Below are 22,618 nucleotides of genomic sequence, written 5' to 3' on the forward strand. Positions count from 1 at the left end.
AACCTCACTTCGTTCAGGTTGGTCAGGCTTGGGCAGGTGCATGCTTTGCCGTATGTGTCTGTTTCTCTTCGTTATCCGGGGGTGCCTTGAATAAAAGAACTTCATGACATACTGATTCTGGAACAAAACCGTTGCAAAAGCGAACAAAAAAAGAGCTGGCGAAGTCAGTAGCCCACCTGCTCCTTCTCTTCTGGGTTCCCTAACAATGACTCCGGCGTCAGAGGTGATGCTGCACTAGGAAATGTTATTTTGTCTAGTGTACAAGTAATTTATTAACTGTCTTTCTAAAGGTATGCTGCTTTTAAGATGCACTATGATTTTGGATTTAATCCTTGTGTTGCTTTCCCAAGGAAGTTAAAAAAAAAAAAAAAAAAAAAAGGCTGGTGATTAGTATGTCAACTGCCACTTCTCCTTGAAAAGGAAGGCAGGGACCAGCAACAGGACTTGTATGAGGGGACTGCTAAAAAAGCCAGGTGGGCACACTGTGAAGTCCAGTATTACCATCAAGAGGTCTAAACCTACACTTTCTCTTTTAATGCTTTATGATTGCCATTAAAGAAGAAGAAACAAACAAACAAAGGTGTGAAAATGATACGCCTTTTAAGAAACCACTGAATCCTGCCCCTTCAAGCTGATCCACATGCTATGTTGAGCATAATCCTCCCAAAATGTGTAAAAGCCTGCAAAGCTCTTTCGAAACCCTATTAGCTACCTAGTTCTATACATTATACCCCATTTCAACTAGGAGCCGCTTAATACATGACTTCAAACTGTGCCACTAGTGCTTAACAATGGTTGGAGGAGTTGCCGATCAAGAAGGCAGCCAGAATCAAGTTTTGTCCTCAAATCACTATAAATAGTCAAAGAAACATACTTTTTTTTTTTTTTTTAAAGAATAAAGCTGGGACTTCCCTGGCGGTCCAGTGGTTAAGACTCTGCACTGTCAATGCAGGGGGTACGGGTTCAATCTCTGGTCAGGGAACTAAGATCCCACATGCCACACAGCGCGGCCAAAAGATTAAAAAAAAAAAAGAATAAAGCTGCTCACTGGACCATGAGTTGGTCTTTCGTCCCCAAATTGAGGATTTTGCTGTAGGTTCAGTTCCTGGCGAGTCAGTCCTCAGATCAACGCCTGTGTGGAGTTGGCATTCGTGCGGGCAGTCTGTGTGCATGGGGGCATTGTGTTCAAGCCGTGTGTGCCGAATACAGCCCGAGCCATCTCCTGACCCAGGCATCAAAGACGGATGCCGTAGAATAGAATATATTTGTACACAAAACTGCGTGCAAGTAGTCTTTGTACATAGAAAAGACCTATTGTGGCAGATGGAGGATAAATTATTCAACCGACGGTGCAAAAACATTTCTTGCAAAGAAAAGTGTATAGTATTTTCCTACACTCCACCCTGGGAGATAATATTTATATCACATGGATATCAGTGCATTTTCATTGTAATATGAAAAGGATGCTGCCATTTTGTAAAGAAAACCCACTTGGTTGCAGAGGCCCACTTTCGTAGCTTTGATTGCCTGTTGTGACGTGGTGTGTGCATTGCACTCTCAAGCAATGGACAAACAGCTCTGACTTTCCTTTCCATTCCAGTGGACTGACCTCAGATAACACAGCGGCCTCCTTAGACACAGAAGTGCACCCAGAGCCTTCATTTCAGGTAGACTCCCCTGCGGTGCCAAACGTTCCCGTGGGGACAGGCAAGAGTGAAGGGACTCGGACAAAAAGGGTTTTTCCTACAGTTTGATGCTAAGTCTTCTACCAAAACATGTCTGGAGACAGAGGGGTGACCGCCACATGAGTCCTAACAATGCATTTCGCACGTGTAAATGCTGGGATGCCCGTTCATGCGCCGAGGTAAAAGACCTGCCACCTCTAGTGAGTGATCGGGAAGCTTCCACAGGCGTGCAGGAGCTTCGGGCGCTGGTTAGACACGGTGAGCCATTCAAGGCAAGCACCACCTTTGCTTGTGAGGCCCGAAGGGCCCGTGAGAATTTGTTCCAGAACCAGTCTGATGCAAGTGCACCTCTAATCTATGCCTTACAAACTCCAGAGGCCATATTCAAAACAGGGTCTTCTCAGTGTATGCAAGGGGCTGCAGCCCCTCTCCTCTTCCTCCCCAGGTCAAACAGTACGGACAGTTTTCACACATATCTACCTGTATAACCCTCTGTACCTCTCATAACTGGTCAACGACTGTAACAGGTTACATCAGGTGTTTTTCTACATACTTTTTACACAGATTCTATGCGATTAATGTAACTTAATTCAATGCATCATTTTATTGTACTAGTTCTTAGGCTTGTCTTTATTTTCTAAGTGACTGTGGTTTTTCTTGTGGTTTTTAACTGTAAAAAATGAAATGGCTGTTGATGCTTATTCTCTGTAACTAAGAATTTTTACCTTTTTGGGGAAAAAAAAAAGCATTGCTATGAACTAATGAATTGAAACTTCATTTACTCATTGTAAATATACTATTGTGCAAAAAAAAAAACTCAGTTGAATTGCTAGTGTTAACTGAATTTTGTCTAGACACCATTTCTGTTGATGAAATAAAGACATATCATTACACATTGTAAACTGATTTTCTCTGATCCCTATGTTAGAGATTACAGAGCTGGAGGCCTTAGGAACTCTTTCCTACCAGAGAAGCCACGTCTCTTCCTCTTGTTTTGACCCTTATCTGCTACCTGATTAATCTGATTAGAAATCTTAAAAATGTGATAACACTAATGCGATTCCTCAACTCCCAATTTAAAAAATCCCTAGTGCCGGGACTTCCCTGGTGGTCCAGTGGTTAAGACTCCATGCTCCCAGTGCAAGGGGCATGGGTTTGATCCCTGGTTGGGGAACTAAGACCCTGCATGCCACACGGCACGGCCAAAAAAACCCCACAAAAATCCCCAGTGCCTATGAGAGTAAACAAAAGGCATTAAGCCCAGTTTCCTGGTTTTGATATTGTGTTATAGCTATGCAAAACATCACCATTGGGGGAAGCTAGGTGAAGAATATTGTTTCTTAAGGGCATGTGAATCTACAATTATCTGAAAATAATAGGTTTAATTGAAAATAAAAAGGTAATGAAAGTAAATGGGGAAGAGGAAAAACCAATGCCAAGATACAGTGAATTGCAGGCAAGGATTTTAGAATTGTGATTAGGGTGTACATACATCTAAGCCAGAAAAGAATATTTGATCATTTGAGTCTTGGATTTTGATGTAAAGGGAAAACAAGATATTGAATGGTGGGCAGGCCAGACAACTTGAGTGCGCGGGACTCATAAGTGGTCTGGCCGAGCTGGCAGTGAGGATGGATTCACGTGATGGCAGGAGAATGCAGTGCTGCCGGCATCTGAGCTTCCAGAAGTGCATGGCCTTACCCCACCTACCAGGTGGGAAAACTGAAATTACCAGTTGCTGAACTCCACTCCCTCCACGGGCTCCCCACTGAGGCGAGGGCTTCAGGGACCATATAACGGGATTAGCAAACATGCACTGTTGTGAAACATCTTAGGTGTCAGAGGTAAAATAGAGTCCTTTGCCTGAAGACATGAAGTTATTCAATCCATTCTAGGAAAACGGTGTCATGGTCCCAAAGTTTTCTGTAGGAAAACCTGGTCACTTAGAACTGATGATCATATGCACCTTCGACCCCAACATTAGTGCTTGTGGCAGGAATGACAACTGTGGTTTGATACAGAATAAGGCCCTTATATCCTGCAGAAGGGAAGCATTCGAACACCACCCAGCCCCAAATGGGAGGCAGCCATTCTCTTTCCTACCTTGAATGTGCACCTTAGGTGTGACATGTATCTACTTCCAGAGCAGTGAGGAATCTCAGTCTGCCTACTCCCTGCCAGCAGGTCTGCTGTATGCTGTTTGGAAAAAAAATTGAGCTCTTCTTTGAAATAGTTCTAGAACTTTCCACCCTTCTCCAACTCATCACCCTCACCTCCTCAGTTAGGATGCATTGGCAATACCATACTCCACGTCTAACGCCAGCTTCTGATGGTGCCCAGAGTGGGATGGGCTTCCAATTCTCCCCACTGAGCACCTCTGCCTTCCTGGTATAAATGAATACGATACTTCCTGGTATCAGAGAATCCAGGTCCAGAGATATGGAGAAAGCCGCGCATCCCACATCACCTTATGAAATTTCCTTTCATTTGACTCAAGAGCATGATCCCTTCTGTCCCTACACCCACCCCTGGCTCCTACAGATCCCAACATCTACTTGCTACTGGCTGCTTTGTCAACCAGAAAGAGGCATGACTGGTTCTCCGTGGCTAGTTTTCACTCCCTCTCCTTGAAGACAAATGTACCCGAGGCAGTGACCCTCATCCTAAAGCAATGGACAGAAACCTTCAGAGACACAGCAACATTTACTAGAAGCATTACATTTTACACTGCATCCTTTTAACTTCTTTTTTTAACCTCTATTTGTGCTGTACAGTTGATGACCCTATAGAGGCTTTTGAGAGTAAAGGAAATTTAAATTACAAGAAAAGGTATGGGGGAGGTGGGGAACGCTGCCATATAGGCTCTTGAAAGAATCTCTCATAATAAACCTGCGGACAAGGCAGGACAGGACACCAGGGAATAAGGATTAGACTGGAGGGTTGCAAGTGATGGGTAACGTCTGGTCTTTGGCATCTATACATAAACATGCATGCACTCAACCAACACTGGGCTACATACTGGGCATCCAAGATTTAAAATGCACAGCTTTATCCTGAAAGCTTTCACAGGCTAGTCGGGTAGACAGATGTACAAACAAATCATTGTGCAGGGGCTGCTGATGGTCACAGACAAGAGAGAGGGCAGGGCTTCCTGGGAGGAGCATGGGCCTCAGAGCAACTAGATCTGGGTCTGAGTTCCAGCTGCAAAACAGGCACTTCAGTTGGAATTTAGCTGTGGGGCAAGTCACTTGATCTCTCTGAGCCTTCTCTGATCTATAAAATGAGGACAAACAACGACTTTACACAGTTGCACGTGGTATAGATAATGCGGCCTAAGTACCTGGAATATGGTATGCCCCTTAAAATGGCACCCATCTGGGCTTGGCACCGGCATCGTTTTCATCCACCTGGTCTTCACAGGCTCTTCTACCAATTCATTGTGGAAAAGATCACACACCTCTTCACATCTCCACCCCTCACTTCCTCCTCTGCAAATTGGAACAGAGAAGACTCAGGAGCCATTCGGGCTAGAAGCACAGACCAGCCCCAGCCAGCACTGGGCTCCGTTCTGAAAAATCCTGGGCAGTTACCCAGGGTATTAGGGTTCTCCAGAGAGACGGAACCAATAGGCGATTTTATAGAGAGACAGATATAGATATAGATACAGGTTGATTGATTGGTTGATTTGTTCGTATTGGCCCACACAATTATGGAGGCTAAGAAATTCCACAATTTACCTTTTGCAAGCTGCAGGCCCAGGAAAGCCGGTGGCATAGTTCTGAGAACTATAGAGCCAATGATATAAGTCTCAGTCCAAGGGAGAAGACTGATGTTCCAGCTCAAATAGAGAAAGCAAATTCACTCTTCTTCCACTTTTTTATTCTATGCAGGCCCTCAACAGATTGGCTGCTGGTCACCCACAATGGGAAGACGATCTGCTTTACTCATAGCGCAGCCGGGTTAGGGCACAGGAGGTAGGGAATGAACATGAGGCAGGAGTCAGCCCATGAAGGCTTTATGTGCCAGGCTAAGGAGTATGGATTTTATCTCAGCAGGATATAGATGATGCAGACCTTTGTGTCTTTGGAACAAATTGATTCTCCCAATAACTTGAAGCCTTTGTTACAAGGTGTGTGGCCAGGGATAGGAGAGTCTGGCCACGGGACAGAGGACAGGGCTAAGTGGCTCCTTCCATGGGAATTAAGTCCACCTTTATGATTCTCAGAACTCAGACAGTAATGACCAGCCAACCAGCCTCACCGACTGGATAGTTAGTGGACATCACACAGCCATCCATGCCTCTGTGCTCTGTAAGAAGTGTTCAGTGCTTTTTTGATGCACCTCTCCTGGATGGCTCGGGACCACTGGGAGGGTGGGGAGGGTGAGGAAGTGGTGCCGGCTTCAGTCACTCCCCTGGAAGTTGGGAATGAGATTCCGCAGCACCTGCTGGCCCACAGTCATGGCATCACTACTGACGATGATCCCAGCAGAAGGATAAAGTCATGTGATGCGAGTGTTTGCCAGTGCCATAATCAATATTTTATGTAATGGCATCTAGGGACGAACATCCAGCTGCTTCATCCCCAAGAAATGAGCTGACGAGAGGAAGAACACAAAAAGCTTCCCTCCAACTTCTGGTGTACAGACAGGAAGCATGTTGAGCCCAAGCTGCAGGCAGAGCTCCCAGCCTGCTCTGGAACCATGTTCAAGGGTCCAAACTGCTGCTGCTGCAGAGCCCGCTACTGGCAGGGATGGTAGCACATCTCACTCCTCCTCCCCGCGGATGGCGGCTCTTGCCCCTAGATTTTCTCTGATGGGGTAGAGTGCCTCCCTGGTGTATGGAGAGCACTGGACCGGCCTCAGGCAGCATGGCCAAGCGGAGCAGTGAGAGGCTGACCCCAGCGGTCAGGGAGCCCAGCTGGGAGCCCCCGATACAGAGCCATTGCCTGATTCATGGTTCTGGAGGGGATGGTTCTCAGAGTTCCTCCTGCAGTTTGAGCTGACAAACATACAACTTCTATCTCGCAGATGCCAGCTGCTCCTGAGTCTGTTTCTTCTGGTCCCAGGATGCATTATTTTTTCATAATGGATGAAAGTTCTAGAAGCATGTTCTGAAACAAAGCAAAATAGACTCAAAAGGCTTGTAAAAGCCAGTCCTGCCTACCCACCTGAGACTCTTCGTGTGTCACAAATATCCCAAATCCAAACAAAAACTTCCTACAGAAGACAATCCCACCACATTGCCCCAGAGATGAACGTGCGTGTAAGAGGTTCTGTTCCCCAACAGCGCTGCGGCAGAAGATCTGAATCCCACCTGCCATCTCCTCCTCCTCATCCAGTTGTGGTTGTTTTGTCCAAAATCCAGGTCTAATACTAAAAGGCCAACCTTTTCCTAAGCTCCATCTTTGTCCCCTCCACAATTAACCAGAATTTTTGACTTTGCAGCAATGTAGAATGGGAAAACTGATCCAAATGTGGATGTTCCATTTTGTAATAATCTATCTTAAAAATATGCTACACTTAGGTTGCCTTGTGCAGGGAGAGCAGGAAGCAGCAATGGGATGTGGGAGAAGGACTTGGGTTGAGGCAGACAAGCTTGGGATAAAATTCCAGCCCATTCACTCACTCAGTAAATATTAATTCATGTCCCTGCTATGTCCCAAAGACTGTGCTTTACCACATCCTAATTGCATGACTTTGGACAAGTCATCTATTTCCTTATCCTTAAATGGGAATAATCACAGAGTCACAGTGAAGAAGCCCATGGCAGTGTCTAGACCACAATCAGGGACTCAGTAAAGTGGGAGTCTTTCCTCCTCTTCTTTAGACTCTTTGGTAATTGATATATTATGTAAAGCTCCTCTGCCAAAAAGTTCAATAAATTGTAACAATCAACTCTTCAAACACCCATCTAATAACCCCTGTTAATAATGTTGAGTCAAAAAAACCTTCCCAAATGAGGCAAAGAACCTAGAAGTCACAGAGATTTTAGATTTAATATAATATTAAAATTTTAAAGACACCATACACAGGGATAAGAAATAAGCAGACTGGGAGAGTATCTTTCAATACGTATATAGACAAGGAGTTAATACAGTATCATAAAAGAGCTCCTAGAAATCAGAAGAAAAACAAATAACAGAAAAACAGACAAGGATAATTCATGGTAGAAATACAGATGGCTAATAAACATATGAACAACCTTACTAGTAATCATGGAAATGTAAATTAAGACAAACATTTTAGAAATGTTTGGAAATGTTATGAAACATTTCTAGTTTGTCAAACTGGAGGTGGGGGGAGATAACGTCTGATATTGGCAAGAGTGTGGGGAAAGAGTGCTAATGCACTGGTAAAGAGGATCAATTGGTATAGCCCTTCCTGAGCAAAAATTGGCAGCATCTATCAAAATGTAAAATGTGCATGCCCATTAAAACCAATAATTCCACTTCTAGGTACCTATCAAAGATATATGTATGAAACATTCACTGCAACATTGTCTGTGGTAGAAAAAGCTTAGAAAGGCTAAATGGCCATCAAGTATCTTATGGTTCATCCATTTCATGGAAAAGCATGAGGCATATAAAACCGAGGCATCTCCATGGGTGCTGATGTGGAGAGTCCCTGAGACATATCATTAATTAAGCAAAAGCAAATTGCAGAGACATCTCTACAGCAGGATCACATTTATATTTTTGAAAAAAATAAAAAATATGTGTGGACATATATTTGTCCTCAAAGACAGATTGTGAATGCAGTGAGGAAGGTAGGGGAACACACCCCATTCTGTTCACAGTGACTGTCTTTGGTGAGGGAAGTGGGAATTGAGTCCAGGTGAGAGTGAGAGATGAACCCTCACATGGTCAGGTTCACATTTTACTCTTATGTTCTTCTACACTGCTTGAATGTCTTTCAATGAGCATGTACGACTTTAATTTGAAAAACAAGAAATAAGAAAAAGACTCTTCTTTCAAACGATTAATAGTGGTACCCCTGGTCTGAGCCACACTCCCCTCTCACCTGGACACTGTGCAAGCCTCCTAGCTGGTCTCCCTGACTGCACTCTTACCCATTGTCTTGGTCTATTCGGGCTGTTATAACAAAATACCATAGACTGGGTGGATTATAAAGAACAGAAATTTATTGCTCCTATTTCTGGAGGCTGGGAATTCCAAGACAAATGCACTGGCAAATTCAGTGTCTGGTGAGAGCTCCTGGTTCACAGACAGTCATCTTTTCACTGTGTCCTCACATGGTGGATGGGAAAAGGAGCTCTCTGATGCCCCTTTTATAAGGGCACTAATCCCATTCATAAGGGCTCCACCCTCATGACCTAATCACCTCCAAAAGGCCCCACTTCCAAATACCATCACACTGGGGATTAAGGTTTCACATATGAATCTGGGGGGGACAAACATTCAGACCATAGCATCTCTACAAGAGACTCATCAGAAACAGTGATTTTAAAAATATGCGTATTAGACCACCACCACTCCTGCACCATCCACCTCAAATTCCTTTCCATGGCCTATAACTCCCGACAGATCAGCCCTTGCCCATTCCAACCTCGTCCCTAGCTCTCCCCTCCATGATCATGGCCCAAGGGTGCTCCCCAGGACCTTGGCACAGCTGGCACCATCAGCCATGCCAAGGTCCTGGGGTGGGTGGGGCATCACAGGCAGAGGGACCAGTAAGTGCAAAGGTCCTCAGCTCTGTGGAGCTACAGGAGAACGCTCTTTGTTAGCACTTTAATGTCACAAAAGATTGGAAGAGGTCGCAGGGCAACCTTCTTCCTAATGCCAAAATCTTCTTCCTCTACAGTGGTGGCTCTGAGCTCTGGTTGCACATTGGAATCACCTGGGAGTTTTAAAAAATAGTACTAGGGGCTTCCCTGGTGGCGCAGTGGTTAAGAATCCGCCTGCCAGTGCAGGGGACACGGGTTCGAGCCCTGGTCCGGGAAGATCCCACAGGCTGTGGAGCAACTAAGCCCGTGTGCCACAACTACTGAGCCTGCTCTCTAGAGCCCATGAGCCACAACTACTGAGCCCACGTGCCGCATCTACTGAAGCCCTCGTGCTCTAGAACCCGTGCTCCACAACAAGAGAAGCCACCACAATGAGAAGCCCTCGCACCACAACGAAGAGTAGCCCCCGCTTGCCGCAACTAGAGAGAAAGCCTGCGTGCAGCAACGAAGACCCAACGCAGCCAAAAATAATAAATAAATTTAAAAAATAGTATTGGTGCCCAGGCTCTATCTGCAGAGATTCTTATTAGGGCATTTTTCAAAGCTTCCCTGGTGATTTAAAGTAGAATTGGGCATTGAGGATTACTACACCACAGCATCTCTGACAGGTGAAGACATTCAACGATGAGGAAAGTCTTCATCACAGAGGGTAGCATGGGTTCCTAAAACTCAACCAGCATTCTTCCCCATGCTCACTCGGCCAGACTAAAAATCTGCTCTCCATGCCCAATTAAGTCTTCCCACAAAGAACCAACCTTGACAGAAACTTATTTAGTAATCAACAAGCTTAGACTTGAAAAAACTGCGGGGTTTGGGTGACAGCAAGGGAAATGTCTTGGAGTATAAATCACGGCTCTTCCAGGTGGTTTTTCTGACCTACAATAGCGTGGATTTCTTTTGCAGGACAGTTCTCTCTAAGGGGAACAAGTGGCAAAGCAACTGTGGTACCTACCAGAAGTCGTTTCACTCTGAAACACCAACTGCTGCAATCAGAATACATCTGATTGAGCCCTAAAAATTCGGCCCTCTGGGAACTGATACAGTGTAAGAAGCTGTTTACAGTCCATATATTGAAAGTGGATGCCAGCAATCCTTTGCTTGCTGCACTAATTTCCAGTGAAAGATCCCTCTGTTTGCGGTAAGTATGATGTGTCAGCTACAGTGCTCTGGAGCTGACGGCTGTGGCCTCAATCCCCAAGACTTCCACCATTTGGGGAGTGAAGTGGCCTGTCAACCCCCTAAGAGGCTTGGGGGAAAGTGACCATAAGTAGGAAATCTCTGTGGCCAAAGGCATTATTTATAATTCCTAGAAACATAAACAGGGAAGAAAGAGGAAGATGAAAAAAGAAAGAGGGCCTGTCACCTTCATCATCTTTTCTCCAAGGTCCTCAGCGAGGCTGGTCTCTCCCAAAAGATAATCTGAGATTAAGAAAATCTGCTTCAACTAAACACCGCCTTTCCTTCCTCAATTTTCTGTTAATACAAAAGGCTCCTCTCACATGGAGTGAGGTACAGGAGAGAGAAAATGATGAAAATTGTCATGCTGGTTTCACAAATGCAGATAAGAAGCAGTGGCCACTGGCGAGGTTACTCTAAAATGGTGGATCTCGGGAGTTCCCTGGTGGTCCAGTGGTTAGGACTTGGCACTTTCACTGCTGTGGCCCAGGTTCAATCTCTGGTCAGGGAACTATGATTCTGCAAGATGCAGGGCATGTCCAAAAAGTAAAAAAATTTAAAAATTAAAAAATTAAATAAAATAGTGAATCTCAACCCTGGCTGTACATTACAATCACCATGGGAATTTTAAAAATACCAATCCTCCATCCCATCTCCAGAGATTCTGGTTTGATTGGAAGTGGATGGGTCCTGGGCATGGAGATTTTTTTAAAGCTCCAGATGACTCTGACTCAAGCCAGATTTGAGAACCCTGCTATAGTTTGGCATAGGGTTCCAAGCAGCCATACAATAACCCTACACGTAATCTCCTGAGAAGACAGCTGGTCACTGACAAGAAATGAGTATAAGTTTGAAAAAAAGCATTTTAGGAAAAATCTAGGTATGATGATTCCTCCTCAAGGTATGGCGTTAGCGCAGTAACAAAATATCTCATGGGAGATACGAAACTAGGGTAGAAGGATTCAATCATTATTAACACAAAGAATGAAGCAAAGGAAAAAGCAAGGGTGTGAGTTCAACCAAGTGAACTCAGCTGGGAAGTTCCCCTATTAACTTGGGGGACTTTTCTTTTTAATGGAAAAAAGAAAAAAGTTGTTAGGAGCAGTAGGTAAAACACGTGTCATTCTCTCCCTTTTTTTTTTTTCCAGAATTGAGAAGAATCCACAGTAAATATCCATTATGTCTTACAACGGCCAGGGAATGTTTATTCCACAGTGGCTTTTCAGAGAACAGAATTATCAATACAACATTGATCTTCGTCTTTGTGAAATATATCAACAAATATTTGTATATGACTTTTAAATGCCAGAGCTATTAAAACAATGGAGCACACCCTCTTTCCTTAGTGAGACAAGGGCAACTCAAGGTTACAAATGATCCCTCCTCTGATCCATTTTCCACACTCTGATACAAAGAGCTGTCTAAAGTGCAACTCCGATCCAGTCACTCCTCTGCTGCACATCCTCTGTGGGTTCTCCACTGCCTCCCTGCAAGGCTTCCATGCCCCCTTCTCCAGCTTTCCCTCTCTCTGAAGCCCTCCTACTACTCTGTGCTCCAGACACACGTGGCTCCCCAGACAGCCCTGCTATGTCACACCTCTCAGCCTTTGTCTGTGTTCTCCTTGTACTGGGACAGCCTCCTTCCGTGTACCCCAGTCCTCCCAGGCCTGGAGAAACTCATCACATCTTTCAAGACTCCATTCAAAAGTAGCTTCAACTATAAAGCTTTTCCTGACCCATCCAGAAAGAATTGACTTCTCCCTCCTTTGCCCACCACTCCCTCTAACATGGCACCTTACACTTGACCATTTATATGTTTACCTAATTTCCCATCCAGACTCTGAGCCCTTTGATGGTACACATGATATTTTATTCATTTATATACCCAGCACTTATAAGACTAATTGATATAAAGTTTTCAATAAGTTTATTTTACGAATTAAATTCAACTGAATGTGTTGAATGAATTTAACTCTCCACAAATTAACCTCTCTCTCCTCCTTTCCCTCTCTCTCAACACACACATATATACACAAAGAAGGAGAAAACAGAAGGCTAAGAAGTAACCAAAGTGGAACACCTCTTGTGAAAGTTCCATGATCAGTCAGGCAGTCTGTCTTTACTTACCATTGATGTTCTGTGCTCAGTGGCTGAAGGCAGAAGTGAGGGGCTGTTTTCCCAGTGTGGAAAGCCCAGGCAAGAGCTATTTCGAGAACTGGAGCTTACTGAGTCACTGTACAGCTGTCCCTTTTCAGACAGCAATCTGGACAGAAAGCTGGCCTTGCGACTGCCCATGCAAGATCCATCTGTCTGGACTCTGCTCTCTCTCATGCTGCCATCGCTGTGTCTGCAGTGACTGTGTAGATCTGTGAGAGGCTCCCCTGAGGGTTGCAGGTCCTGGGACTGCTCCCAGGGTCCTGTTGAACGTGATGGACAATGTCTAGGAGCCATCGTTGTACCGAGCCAGGACTGGGGCGTTGTAGTCTGCAAGCCAAAGGAAGACCGGTCTGGTTGCTGTCCCGAGTGCTGAATTCTAGCACCATCATCCCAGGGACACGGGCTGTGGACATGGAGCTGTCCTCTGTGCTGATACCCCTCGGCCCAGTCTTTTTTACTACAGCAAGGGTCTACCTCAAGTTGCCTGGGCTGTGGGATTTGCCACATGGTTTTAGAATTCGGCACATTGACTCGGAAGACTTGCTGTTGATTGCTGGCTTGAAGTAGAGAGACTCTTTCAGGGAAGGGAGAGCAATTCATACACTGCTGGGCCGCTGAATATCTTTTCAAATGAAATGGAGGTCCCCTTTCGTCCTCAATGCCCTCACTGCTGGATTTGTCATAAAGTGCCCTCATGATTTTCCTGATCCCCAGATGAAATATTTCCAGTACGTTGAGGAACAAAGAGATGGCTGCAATGCTGTGCATAAAGAGCATGAAAATGGTCTTCTCTGTGGGCCTGGACACGAAGCAATCCACTGCATTGGGGCAAGGAGGTTGAGTACATTTGTAAAGGGGGTGCATTTGCAACCCATAGAGAATATATTGGCCTATCATGAACCCTACTTCCAGCACAGATCTGGTCAAGATGTGTAAGACATAAGTACGCAGAAGACATCCTTTCAGAGGGACTTTTTGGATCTTCTTCTGCTCCTCCAGCTTCCTCAGTTCTCTATCTATCTTTTGCTGCTCCTCCAATTCAAGCTCTGGATTCTCCATCTGGGCTCTAAGCTGTGACTTTTTCCTCTGCCTCTCCTTTTCAAAGGCCCTGAGGCTATAAAGTGCATGGCCCATATATACCAGGGAGGGAGAAGACACAAAGATGATCTGTAAAACCCAGAACCTGATCAAAGAGATAGGGAAAGCATCATCGTAACAGACAGTGTTGCAACCTGGCTGCTGGGTGTTGCAGACAAATGCTGACTGTTCATCATCCCAGACATCTTCAGCAGCTACACCAAGTATCAGCATCCGGAAAATGAAGAGGATGGTCAGCCAGATTTTCCCCACCGTGGTTGAGTGGGAGTGAACTTCCTCTAGGATGCCACCCAATAAATTCCAATCCCCCATGGTAAGGGACTAATGTCTGAAATATACAGAAAACACTGAGGTTAATAGCATCCATGGATGTCATATATAAAGACAACGAGCTCATCAATACAGCAGGTCCTCTCTTCATGTCAACAAAACTACAAGGGATTTTCCAGCTCTAATATTTATGGCCTGTGCTTGCTGAAACAGGATATTTCTAAGGAATATGTTTTGGGAAAAACACTAACGACCCTCCCCAATCTGACCCAATTCCCTTCCTGTCCTTCTCTCCTACACAAAGTTGACTGTCATTCTGGTATACTCATTGGCCATCATATTTGTACAATGCATTCCATTCCAAAATTTTGCTCATTTTTCTAACATATGAGAGAAGCCATATTTACCATACATCCTACATGATCTTAAATAAGTCTCAACTCCTCCAGGAAGTTTTCCCCAGCCATCCCAAGTCAGAGTGATTTTTCCCATTCCTAAATTCACACAATACTAGTGTTTATACCACTCACTTGGTACTGTGCCTAAAATGAGTTTTGTGATAGTTGTCTTATGTTACCTTTCCTGAAAAGGTACTCTTTTTGCAGATAGGGACACTTTCTATTTCATTTTGGTCTGGCACACTAAGGTATCAATAAATAATAGTGGATTGAATTGTCTTTTCTTTTTAAAACTCAGTTCCTTGACTCTATCACTGGAAAAATCATCAACAGAAAAACAAAATAGATCCTCATTATGTAATCGATGGCTCCCACTGCAAGACTGAAAGTACAAGTAAAGAAAACAGAACTCAGCCAAATAAACCTTCAGGAACTGGCACAGGGTAGCAGTAAAGATTAAGCAGGCTCAGAAACAGTACCAGCAATGACATATGATTACATCTACAAAGCCACATCTGGAACAGCAGGTTTTCACAGAAGCTCTGCTTACTTAGAAGAAAAGTGGGTGGTGGTGGTGGTGGGATGAACTGGGAGATTGGGATTGACATGTATACACTAATATGTATAAAATAGGTAACTAATAAGGACCTGCTGTATAAAAAATAAATAAATAAAATTCAAATCAAACAAAAACAAACTAACAAAAAAATAAAAAGAAGAAAAGTGAATATAAACTGCTTCTCTAGCAAGCTTGGGTGCTGGGAAAGAATCAAGGCATAGCTGATATAAATAGGTTACTCGGTTTACCCTGAAAAAAACAAATGTTTTTCAAGGTTCAATGAAGTTAAAATATTTGAGAGCTTAAAGGCTTCTAAGATGTGGAAGACTTCCATGTATGAAAGACATAGAAAAAAAACAGGATAAGTGTTATTAAGTTACAACAGATAATGAAACAATTCTCTCCTTCCACAATTCATTCATTCAACAATGTTTACTAAAATGTTACTATCACATAGGCATTGTGCTAGATGCCAGGGAATTCAACAATGAAGATATACCTGGTCCAGCCCTCACAGTACTTAGTCACCAAGGATGCCCAGTAACGTATAAAATGGACAGTGAAAAAAAAACAAATGAATATCAACTCAAAAATACAAGAGAAAAAAACATGGAACTGTTATATTTTCCCTACTTATCTCCAAACACAAAAATAAATTCCAGATGGAATACAAGTATTAAATGTAAAAACTAAACTATAAAAGTGTTAAAGTAAAATGTAAAAACATATTTTATAATCTTGAAGTAGAAGGCGGCTTTTTAAGCCCATTAATGCCAGAAATTATAATTGGAAAAAACTTACAGATTTTACCCAACAAAACTGAATGGCAAAAGTGGAGATGTCCAGAAGGCAACAACAACAAAAGTTGCAAATTAGAGATAAATAAACATTTGTGAATAATCATTGAATAGGTAGAGACCACTTAGGGACAAGAAGAAAAAGTAAGCCAATGACAAAACCTTGAAAAATAGCACAGGGAAAAAAAGTCTACAGATGAAAATGGGAAATGGCCAAAGAGAAAGAGGGGGAAAACCATTAAGGGCAATGTCACTGAAACCAAAGCAGGACAGAGTTTCAAGAAGAGAATAGCTGGGCTTCCCTGGTGGCGCAGTGGTTGAGAATCTGCCTGCTAATGCAGGGGACACGGGTTCGAGCCCTGGTCTGGGAAGATCCCACATGCCGCGGAGCGGCTAGGCCCATGAGCCACAGCTACTGAGCCTGCGCGTCTGGAGCCTGTGCTCCGCAACAAGAGAGGCCGCGATAGTGAGAGGCCTGCACACCGCGATGAAGAGTGGCCCCCGCTTGCCGCAACTAGAGAAAGCCCTCGCACAGAAACGAAGACCCAACACAGCCAAAAATAAATAAATAAATAAATAAGTGAAATTCTAAAAAAAAAAGAAGAAGAAGAGAATAGCTGACAATGCTAAATACACATACCGCTATTTAAATAAATAAATTTAATGGTGGGATATACCATGCTCAGGGATTAGAAAACTCAAAATTTATAAAGACAACAATTCTCCCCAAGTTAATTCATCCATAGATCACTGAGTAAAATAAAATCCTATAAATATACATATATGTGTATGCATATGTATAGGAAATATATGTGTATGTGGCTATAGAAGTATGGAGAAAAAATACAGAAGGGCACACATGAGGAAGTTCATATAGGTTACTGGAGGTCTGTAGGAGAACATGCGGGTGGAAGGGGGAGCTTAAAGGGAGAGGCAAAAAAGAAAAAGGAAAAGGAAAAAGACTCTTCTAAGAAAGCATGACTGATTTTAATCTAATATATACATTTATGTAAATTTATAGCTGTATGTACATACATATGTATAAACAATATTTTAAATAAAATTTTTAAAGTAGTAGGTACCTGTCAGAATTTGGAAGAGGTATTAAGGAGGCTTTTTTTACTCTATATACTTGTGAATTGTTTGAAATTCAAAAATTAAAAATGTAGTCATATCTAGCACATGCAAATAAAAAATTAGATTTAAAAATTGTGGACTTCTGCCTCATTAACAGAAGCAATAATTTACTAAGCTCTATCCTCTCTTAAAGAGTTTAGGTCCTTTCCCATAATTATTCCTTTAAAATTGTCTGGCCATTATTCTTTATTTAAAAAAAGAACTCCTTTAGCACTTAAAAAAAAAAGCTAGAGCTTCTATTTTCTGTAAAAACCCCAAGGTGAAAAAGCTAGCTCATTTTATCAACTTATTCTCTATTTAGAAATCCTAAACTATTTAATGCTTCTTTTTGTCACTCTTGCTTTAAAACTAGGAAATTATAATTTTTAAAAAGCAAGAAAAGGAACACTGAAAAACAGAAATACATGAAACAGAAATACAATCATGCATATTAGCATGCAAGAGCAAGATCCTTTTGACAAGCGTTCCTGTTTCCTAAAAATAACTATTTTTTACTATTAAATAACTACAGGTCCAAGAAATATTCTTGAATTTTCTTTTATTATCAAATACTAATTTAGCATCTCCTGTGTAAAAAGTCAGTGCTTTCCTGAATTTTATTTCAAATATTATCTTTGTATCCCCACAGGGATTTCCTATATTTCTCATAAACAAGAGATACCATATATTTACAGCTTACCTTAGGAGAGGATAAAAAATTATTGACTGGGCTCAAAGAACCTTCAAGTTGGACCATGTGCGGCTAATTAGTGGAAATACTGCTGGTTGCAGATGTAAAGGCTCTGACCCACTGGCTGTGGGGACCAATGCAGAATAAGCTCAGTCATTTTGATCAATGGAGTCTAACCTAGTCCTCCCCTGAGGTCAAGATGTCCTTTGGTGCTTTTTAATTCTCTTGTCATATTTTTTTCTAATTGGCACGAAGCTGGAGCCCCTCCTAGTATATCATATTTGGAAACGAAAGGTGAAACAAATGAGAATGTTCCTTTGTCGTTTGTGGATGACAATGGTGATTTGAGTTTAGGTGCATTCCTTTCAGTCAATTGATTGCTCTGGGAACTGATGTCGCAGATCAATGGGTCATGTCCAATTTCATCAACAGCTGCCTGGGTTGAGTCTGGCCTCACCAAATGGGAACAAGTAATAACAGAGTGACAGTCAAACCCAAAGTGCTCTTGCAAATCATGCCAGGCTGAAAGGAGAAATAGCTCAAAATGAAATTAAGCATTTTTAGACCACCAAGAGGGGGCTGTGCCTGTCTGTAGGTTATGTGTTCTAGCAATATTCTATTAGGCTGAAACAGGCAGCTCAGGAAAATTTTCTTTTCCAGTAGAGAATGTGAGAACCTTAGAAACCTATATCAAATTTTTGTAAAGTGTTTTAATTCAGAGAGGTCAAATGATTTGCCCAATGCAGACAGAGACCAGATCTCCTAACTCCCAGGCTTGTAGCATCTCACATTAGTCACATCTCAAGTATACAATCTAACTGCCACCTTAGAGGAGTTGACAGCAAGGGTGTCCCTAGAACACAGCTCCGAGGCACATTTCTAAATCTGCTCTTTTCCATATGAAATATAGAAAGTACATAAAGTTATTGACACTTCATTAAGTATCATCTGCCTATTCTATTTTCATATATTTAATTTTAAAAAAAATGGATGATAATGAAAGGTAGACAGGTAAAGAGGTTAAATTTCCATTACCCTGGCACACTAGCCTCAAATACAAACTGACTGTCAGAATTAACTAGAGGTGAAAACACACGATGTATTAATATGTGTATCTGTGTAGTATTGGGTACATCGTCCAAGAAAGCCCTTGACATTTAATCCTAAAAGTCAGCTGCAAATTAATACCTTTAATGCATTTTACCAGAGCCATAATATTAGTTGCCTCAAGGAAAGGTAACCCAGTGACTGGAGAAGAGGTGAGATGGATACTTTTATATGGTTCACTGAACAGTGAATGTATTACCTATTCAAGAAAATAAATGTGTAAACTAGAAAATAAACAATAAATGGAACCATATAACTGATTTTTTTAAAGTCTTCAGCAGGTGAATCAATCTTATCACTTCACTCTTGAAGGCTTAGCAAGTAGGTGAATATCTTTAAGACAGAGGCACAGAGTGGGCAACTCTCCATAACCTCACAGTAATAATTGGAAATTACTGATGAGGTAAGTAATATTAGCACTGCACAGCTGTGGGAAAGACACCCACTGCCTCATTCCAACCGGCCCAAAGGCTGAGCAAAAATCAGCACACTAAAGGCTGAGAACCACTTCCACAGACAAGTTTTGTTTTTTAAGTTCCTACTTTTACTCTCACCGAAAGTTATGCTCAATCTATGGAGTCACTAAGAGGCCCAAAACACACGCAGAGAAACAGAAGGGAACAGAAAGCCTAGAGAGAATAAATGTCTCAGGATAGAGGAAGATGCACACAGGGTGAGAGCTTCACTAGCCACTGCCTTTAGGCTAGTCAATGGTGCCCGTATTCACCATGCCACCTTGTTCACACCTGGTGATATAAATTCCTATGGGCAGAAGCGGAAACCAAAAACTTCGTGACTTGCTTTATTGCAATATTTGCCTTATTGCAGTGGTCTGGAACCAAACCTGCAGTATCGCTGAGGTCAGCCTGTACACACTTTACCAAGGTATCTGCTCACTCACCCCTAGTTCTTGAAATATTTCCTGCACTTGTTTTTTGTTGAGTATTCTCTCCAAAAATGTTTACAGTGTGGATCTTTGAGTGATGAATATTAATGTTTTTTATTAAACCCTCACATTTGAATAACAATTTAAATGGATATAAAATTTTAGGTCCAATACCTTAAAAATACTGTTTCCTCACAACCAGCATTGCTCTTCTGAAGAGTAAGGTCAATATGATTCTTGTTCCTTTATACAAGGATTGACTGTCTAAAAGCCTTTAGATTTTTCTTGTCATCTTTGATACTCCTAATTTCAGTATGTGTCTAGATGTGGGTACTTTCTTCTTTCTTGTTTGGCACTCTATGGCCCTCTCAATCTTCAAATTTTTTCTTCTTCTGACCTCATTTGTTACTTAAATGTTGGCACATCTACTTCTGTCCTTCATCCCACTTACATCTGCATTTATTTTCTATTTATCCTTTTTTTGCTGCCTTCTAGAAGAGTTTCTCAATCCAACTTTTCAACTAATTCATGCATCAGCTGTATCCACTCTATTTTCATTCCCTTTTATTACATTTATTTTAAATATTATATTTTTAATATTTCTACGTGGTTAGTTCTGATTCTTGTACCACACTGACAAAATCTTCTCTTTTTCCTTTTAACGTTTATTGGCTTTATCTTAGATTGTTATGGTCTTATGTAATCCTGTTTATTTTCTTTTACACCAGTGGTATCTCTTAGTTGCTACTTTACTTTGGCTCGTGAACTCATTCACCTAGTGGTAAGGGTTCTGAGTGATAGAATGCACTGGGGAAGGGCTGAGGGCCAGCCCTCTAGGCAGCCCCAGCACTACAAAACCACAGTTCATTATTTTAGTTTGTTATCTACCAAGTAATCCTTCACATCAGGGCTTCTCCTGCAGATGCTGGACACTGTGGGAGAAATGGCAATTTCCTCAAGTCACTTCATAGAGTCCAAAGCCTAGATTGTAACCCATCAGTACCGCCAGTCTGAAGGGGGGGAGGGATGAATAAATAATGCATAGCTAGTTAATCCTTACCTGTTTTTCCCAGATCTTCACCCCAAAGGAGTTTTTGTGCTGCCCTGATTTTGTCTGTGAGGACACCTGCAGCACAGTTCACTGTACCACTACCTGCTGTGAGAAAGCAGGCAAAGGCAACTGGTTTTTTCCAATTAATCTGCTCCAACACATTCAGCCAGCCACGCGTTCAGTCAGCCACACCCTAACCAAGAACCACTTCAAAATAGCCCCCATGTTCTCTGGGAGTTTTACCTTTTTTTTGTTTCAATTATTATCTAAGCACGCTAAAAGAAACATTCTAATCAAAATATAACAGAACTTTACATGGTTTTATTTATACATTACTGGTAAAGAAAGCAAACTTTATATAAAAAGTTTTATACAAATAAAAAAGTCCTTGGCTAGGTACAGCCATTTATGTGTGTGTATACACCCAAACATACACACACACACACAAAGTATTTTACATCATTATAATTTTACATATTTACAGATATACTATTTAAATTATTTTACAATTTACCAAAATGAGGACAGGCAATTAGAAAAGCAAATAAAAATGGATGAAACAAACTAAATAATGGTTAAGCTTAAAATTCTACAAAACTATTTTTAAAAATCTAGAAAAGAAAGTCATTTCTTTGAAATATCAAAACTAAGGTTTCAATACTGTTTTGTTGTTGCTTTTTATCTTAATAACAAGTTCTAACCTGTTTAAAAATAAATATCGTGACCAATAACAGGTAAGCAAATCAGACTGATGTCAGGAACAAGGTGAACGTGCTGGATTGAGATTAAGAGTCAGCAAGTTATGACAAATGCAGATTATTATCTGGTAATCAAATGTCATAAAACTGCCCTCTCCTTCCCCATTAAAAACATGAAGAATTCCAAGCTTCTGTGTAGTTTGCATTATCAATTAAGACTCCAAGGAATTCAGCAACTTATCTGTAATGTAAGAAAATGCTAAAGTTATGATTCTATTTTTCTGATATGACCATCTCATAAAGTGTTGTTCTTTTTAATGAGTTCTACTTAGATAATAAATATTGGTGGTTAAAGAACTAGCTTTTTACAGACTCAGTTTGGTAACTTTATCATTACACTCTGATTTTGATAAGAATGTAATGAGACTATAGTACCTGAAGGAAAAAAAATCAGTTAAGAAACAAACTAGGGATTGGGATTGACATATATACACTAATAGTATAAAATAGATAACTAATAAGAACCTGCTGTATAAAAAATAAATAAATAAAATAAAATTCAAAAATTCAAAAAAAAAACAAGCTAGGAATGAAATAACCCACTATTTGTGCTACCATGCAAGCAAATAAAATCTCAAGTACCAAATCCATTAAAAGATTGTAGATTTGTAATGGAATTCGGAAATTTCAAACTAATAAGTGTCATTTCCAGATACAAGTTAGTTCGTTCATGAAAGGAACATTATCTTCAACAAGAGAATGGAAGTCATATTTTAAGATAACATTCAAATAAAACAAAAAAAACCTCAGTTTAATTTCCTAAAGGCAGTGAAAAATTTACAGCATAGTGAATCTGAAAAAAAACCAGGCCATTTTTGCATCAAACTATTTTTTTAAAGGTTCTTTAGAATAAGCTTTTTCTTCAAATTCCTCATAATTCAATCTTACATTCTGAATTATATAAACAGAATTTTAATGTCAGAGTATACTACTAAATATCTTTTGAAGATTTCATTAACAAACTAGTTGCTTTGAGAGGATACTGAAATTAACAGATTATCTAAAGACAGTAATTTACACTGGGTTTAGAAACGGATTTTTATAACTCAAAAGTATTCAGAACCCTTCACAATGAGATCAATGTCCAAATATGGTTCTTCTTCAGAGTTAGTTTTATTTAAAGTTG

At 41.4% G+C, this 22,618-nt stretch overlaps 2 protein-coding genes across 6 annotated transcripts in view; both read right to left on the reverse strand.

Moving 5' to 3' along the window:
* Positions 1 to 6: 6 nt before the first annotated feature.
* Positions 7 to 21,511, reverse strand: GJA10 (gap junction protein alpha 10). Of its 4 annotated transcripts, none has more exons than XR_011074994.1 (7): positions 21,436 to 21,511; positions 20,744 to 20,839; positions 12,732 to 14,187; positions 5,423 to 6,796; positions 5,026 to 5,173; positions 3,789 to 3,881; positions 7 to 85 (listed from the first exon to the last, which is right to left on the reverse strand). XR_011074994.1 is itself a non-coding variant. In XM_068551455.1 (4 exons), the coding sequence occupies exons 3-4, from the start codon at positions 14,169 to 14,171 to the stop codon at positions 6,758 to 6,760; spliced, it is 1,479 nt and encodes a 492-aa protein (XP_068407556.1). In that variant the 5' UTR covers positions 14,172 to 14,187; positions 20,744 to 20,839; positions 21,436 to 21,511; the 3' UTR covers positions 4,376 to 6,757. The 4 variants fall into 4 exon arrangements, 1 of the variants encoding a protein (XP_068407556.1); XR_011074993.1 differs by lacking the exon at positions 7 to 85 and adding an exon at positions 3,143 to 3,391; XR_011074992.1 differs by lacking the exons at positions 7 to 85; positions 3,789 to 3,881 and having other exon boundaries at positions 4,376 to 5,173.
* CASP8AP2 (caspase 8 associated protein 2) overlaps positions 21,041 to 22,618 on the reverse strand; it is a 42,115-nt gene continuing 40,537 nt past the window's right edge. For both annotated transcript variants that reach the window (XM_068551452.1, XM_068551451.1), the window contains one exon: positions 21,041 to 21,673. In XM_068551452.1, coding sequence (XP_068407553.1) covers positions 21,662 to 21,673 — 12 coding nt within the window. In that variant the 3' untranslated portion in view covers positions 21,041 to 21,661. The remainder of the gene's footprint in view (positions 21,674 to 22,618) is intronic.

This window comes from Eschrichtius robustus, chromosome 9 (assembly GCF_028021215.1).
Source record: "Eschrichtius robustus isolate mEscRob2 chromosome 9, mEscRob2.pri, whole genome shotgun sequence".
Taxonomy (NCBI): domain Eukaryota; kingdom Metazoa; phylum Chordata; class Mammalia; order Artiodactyla; family Eschrichtiidae; genus Eschrichtius; species Eschrichtius robustus.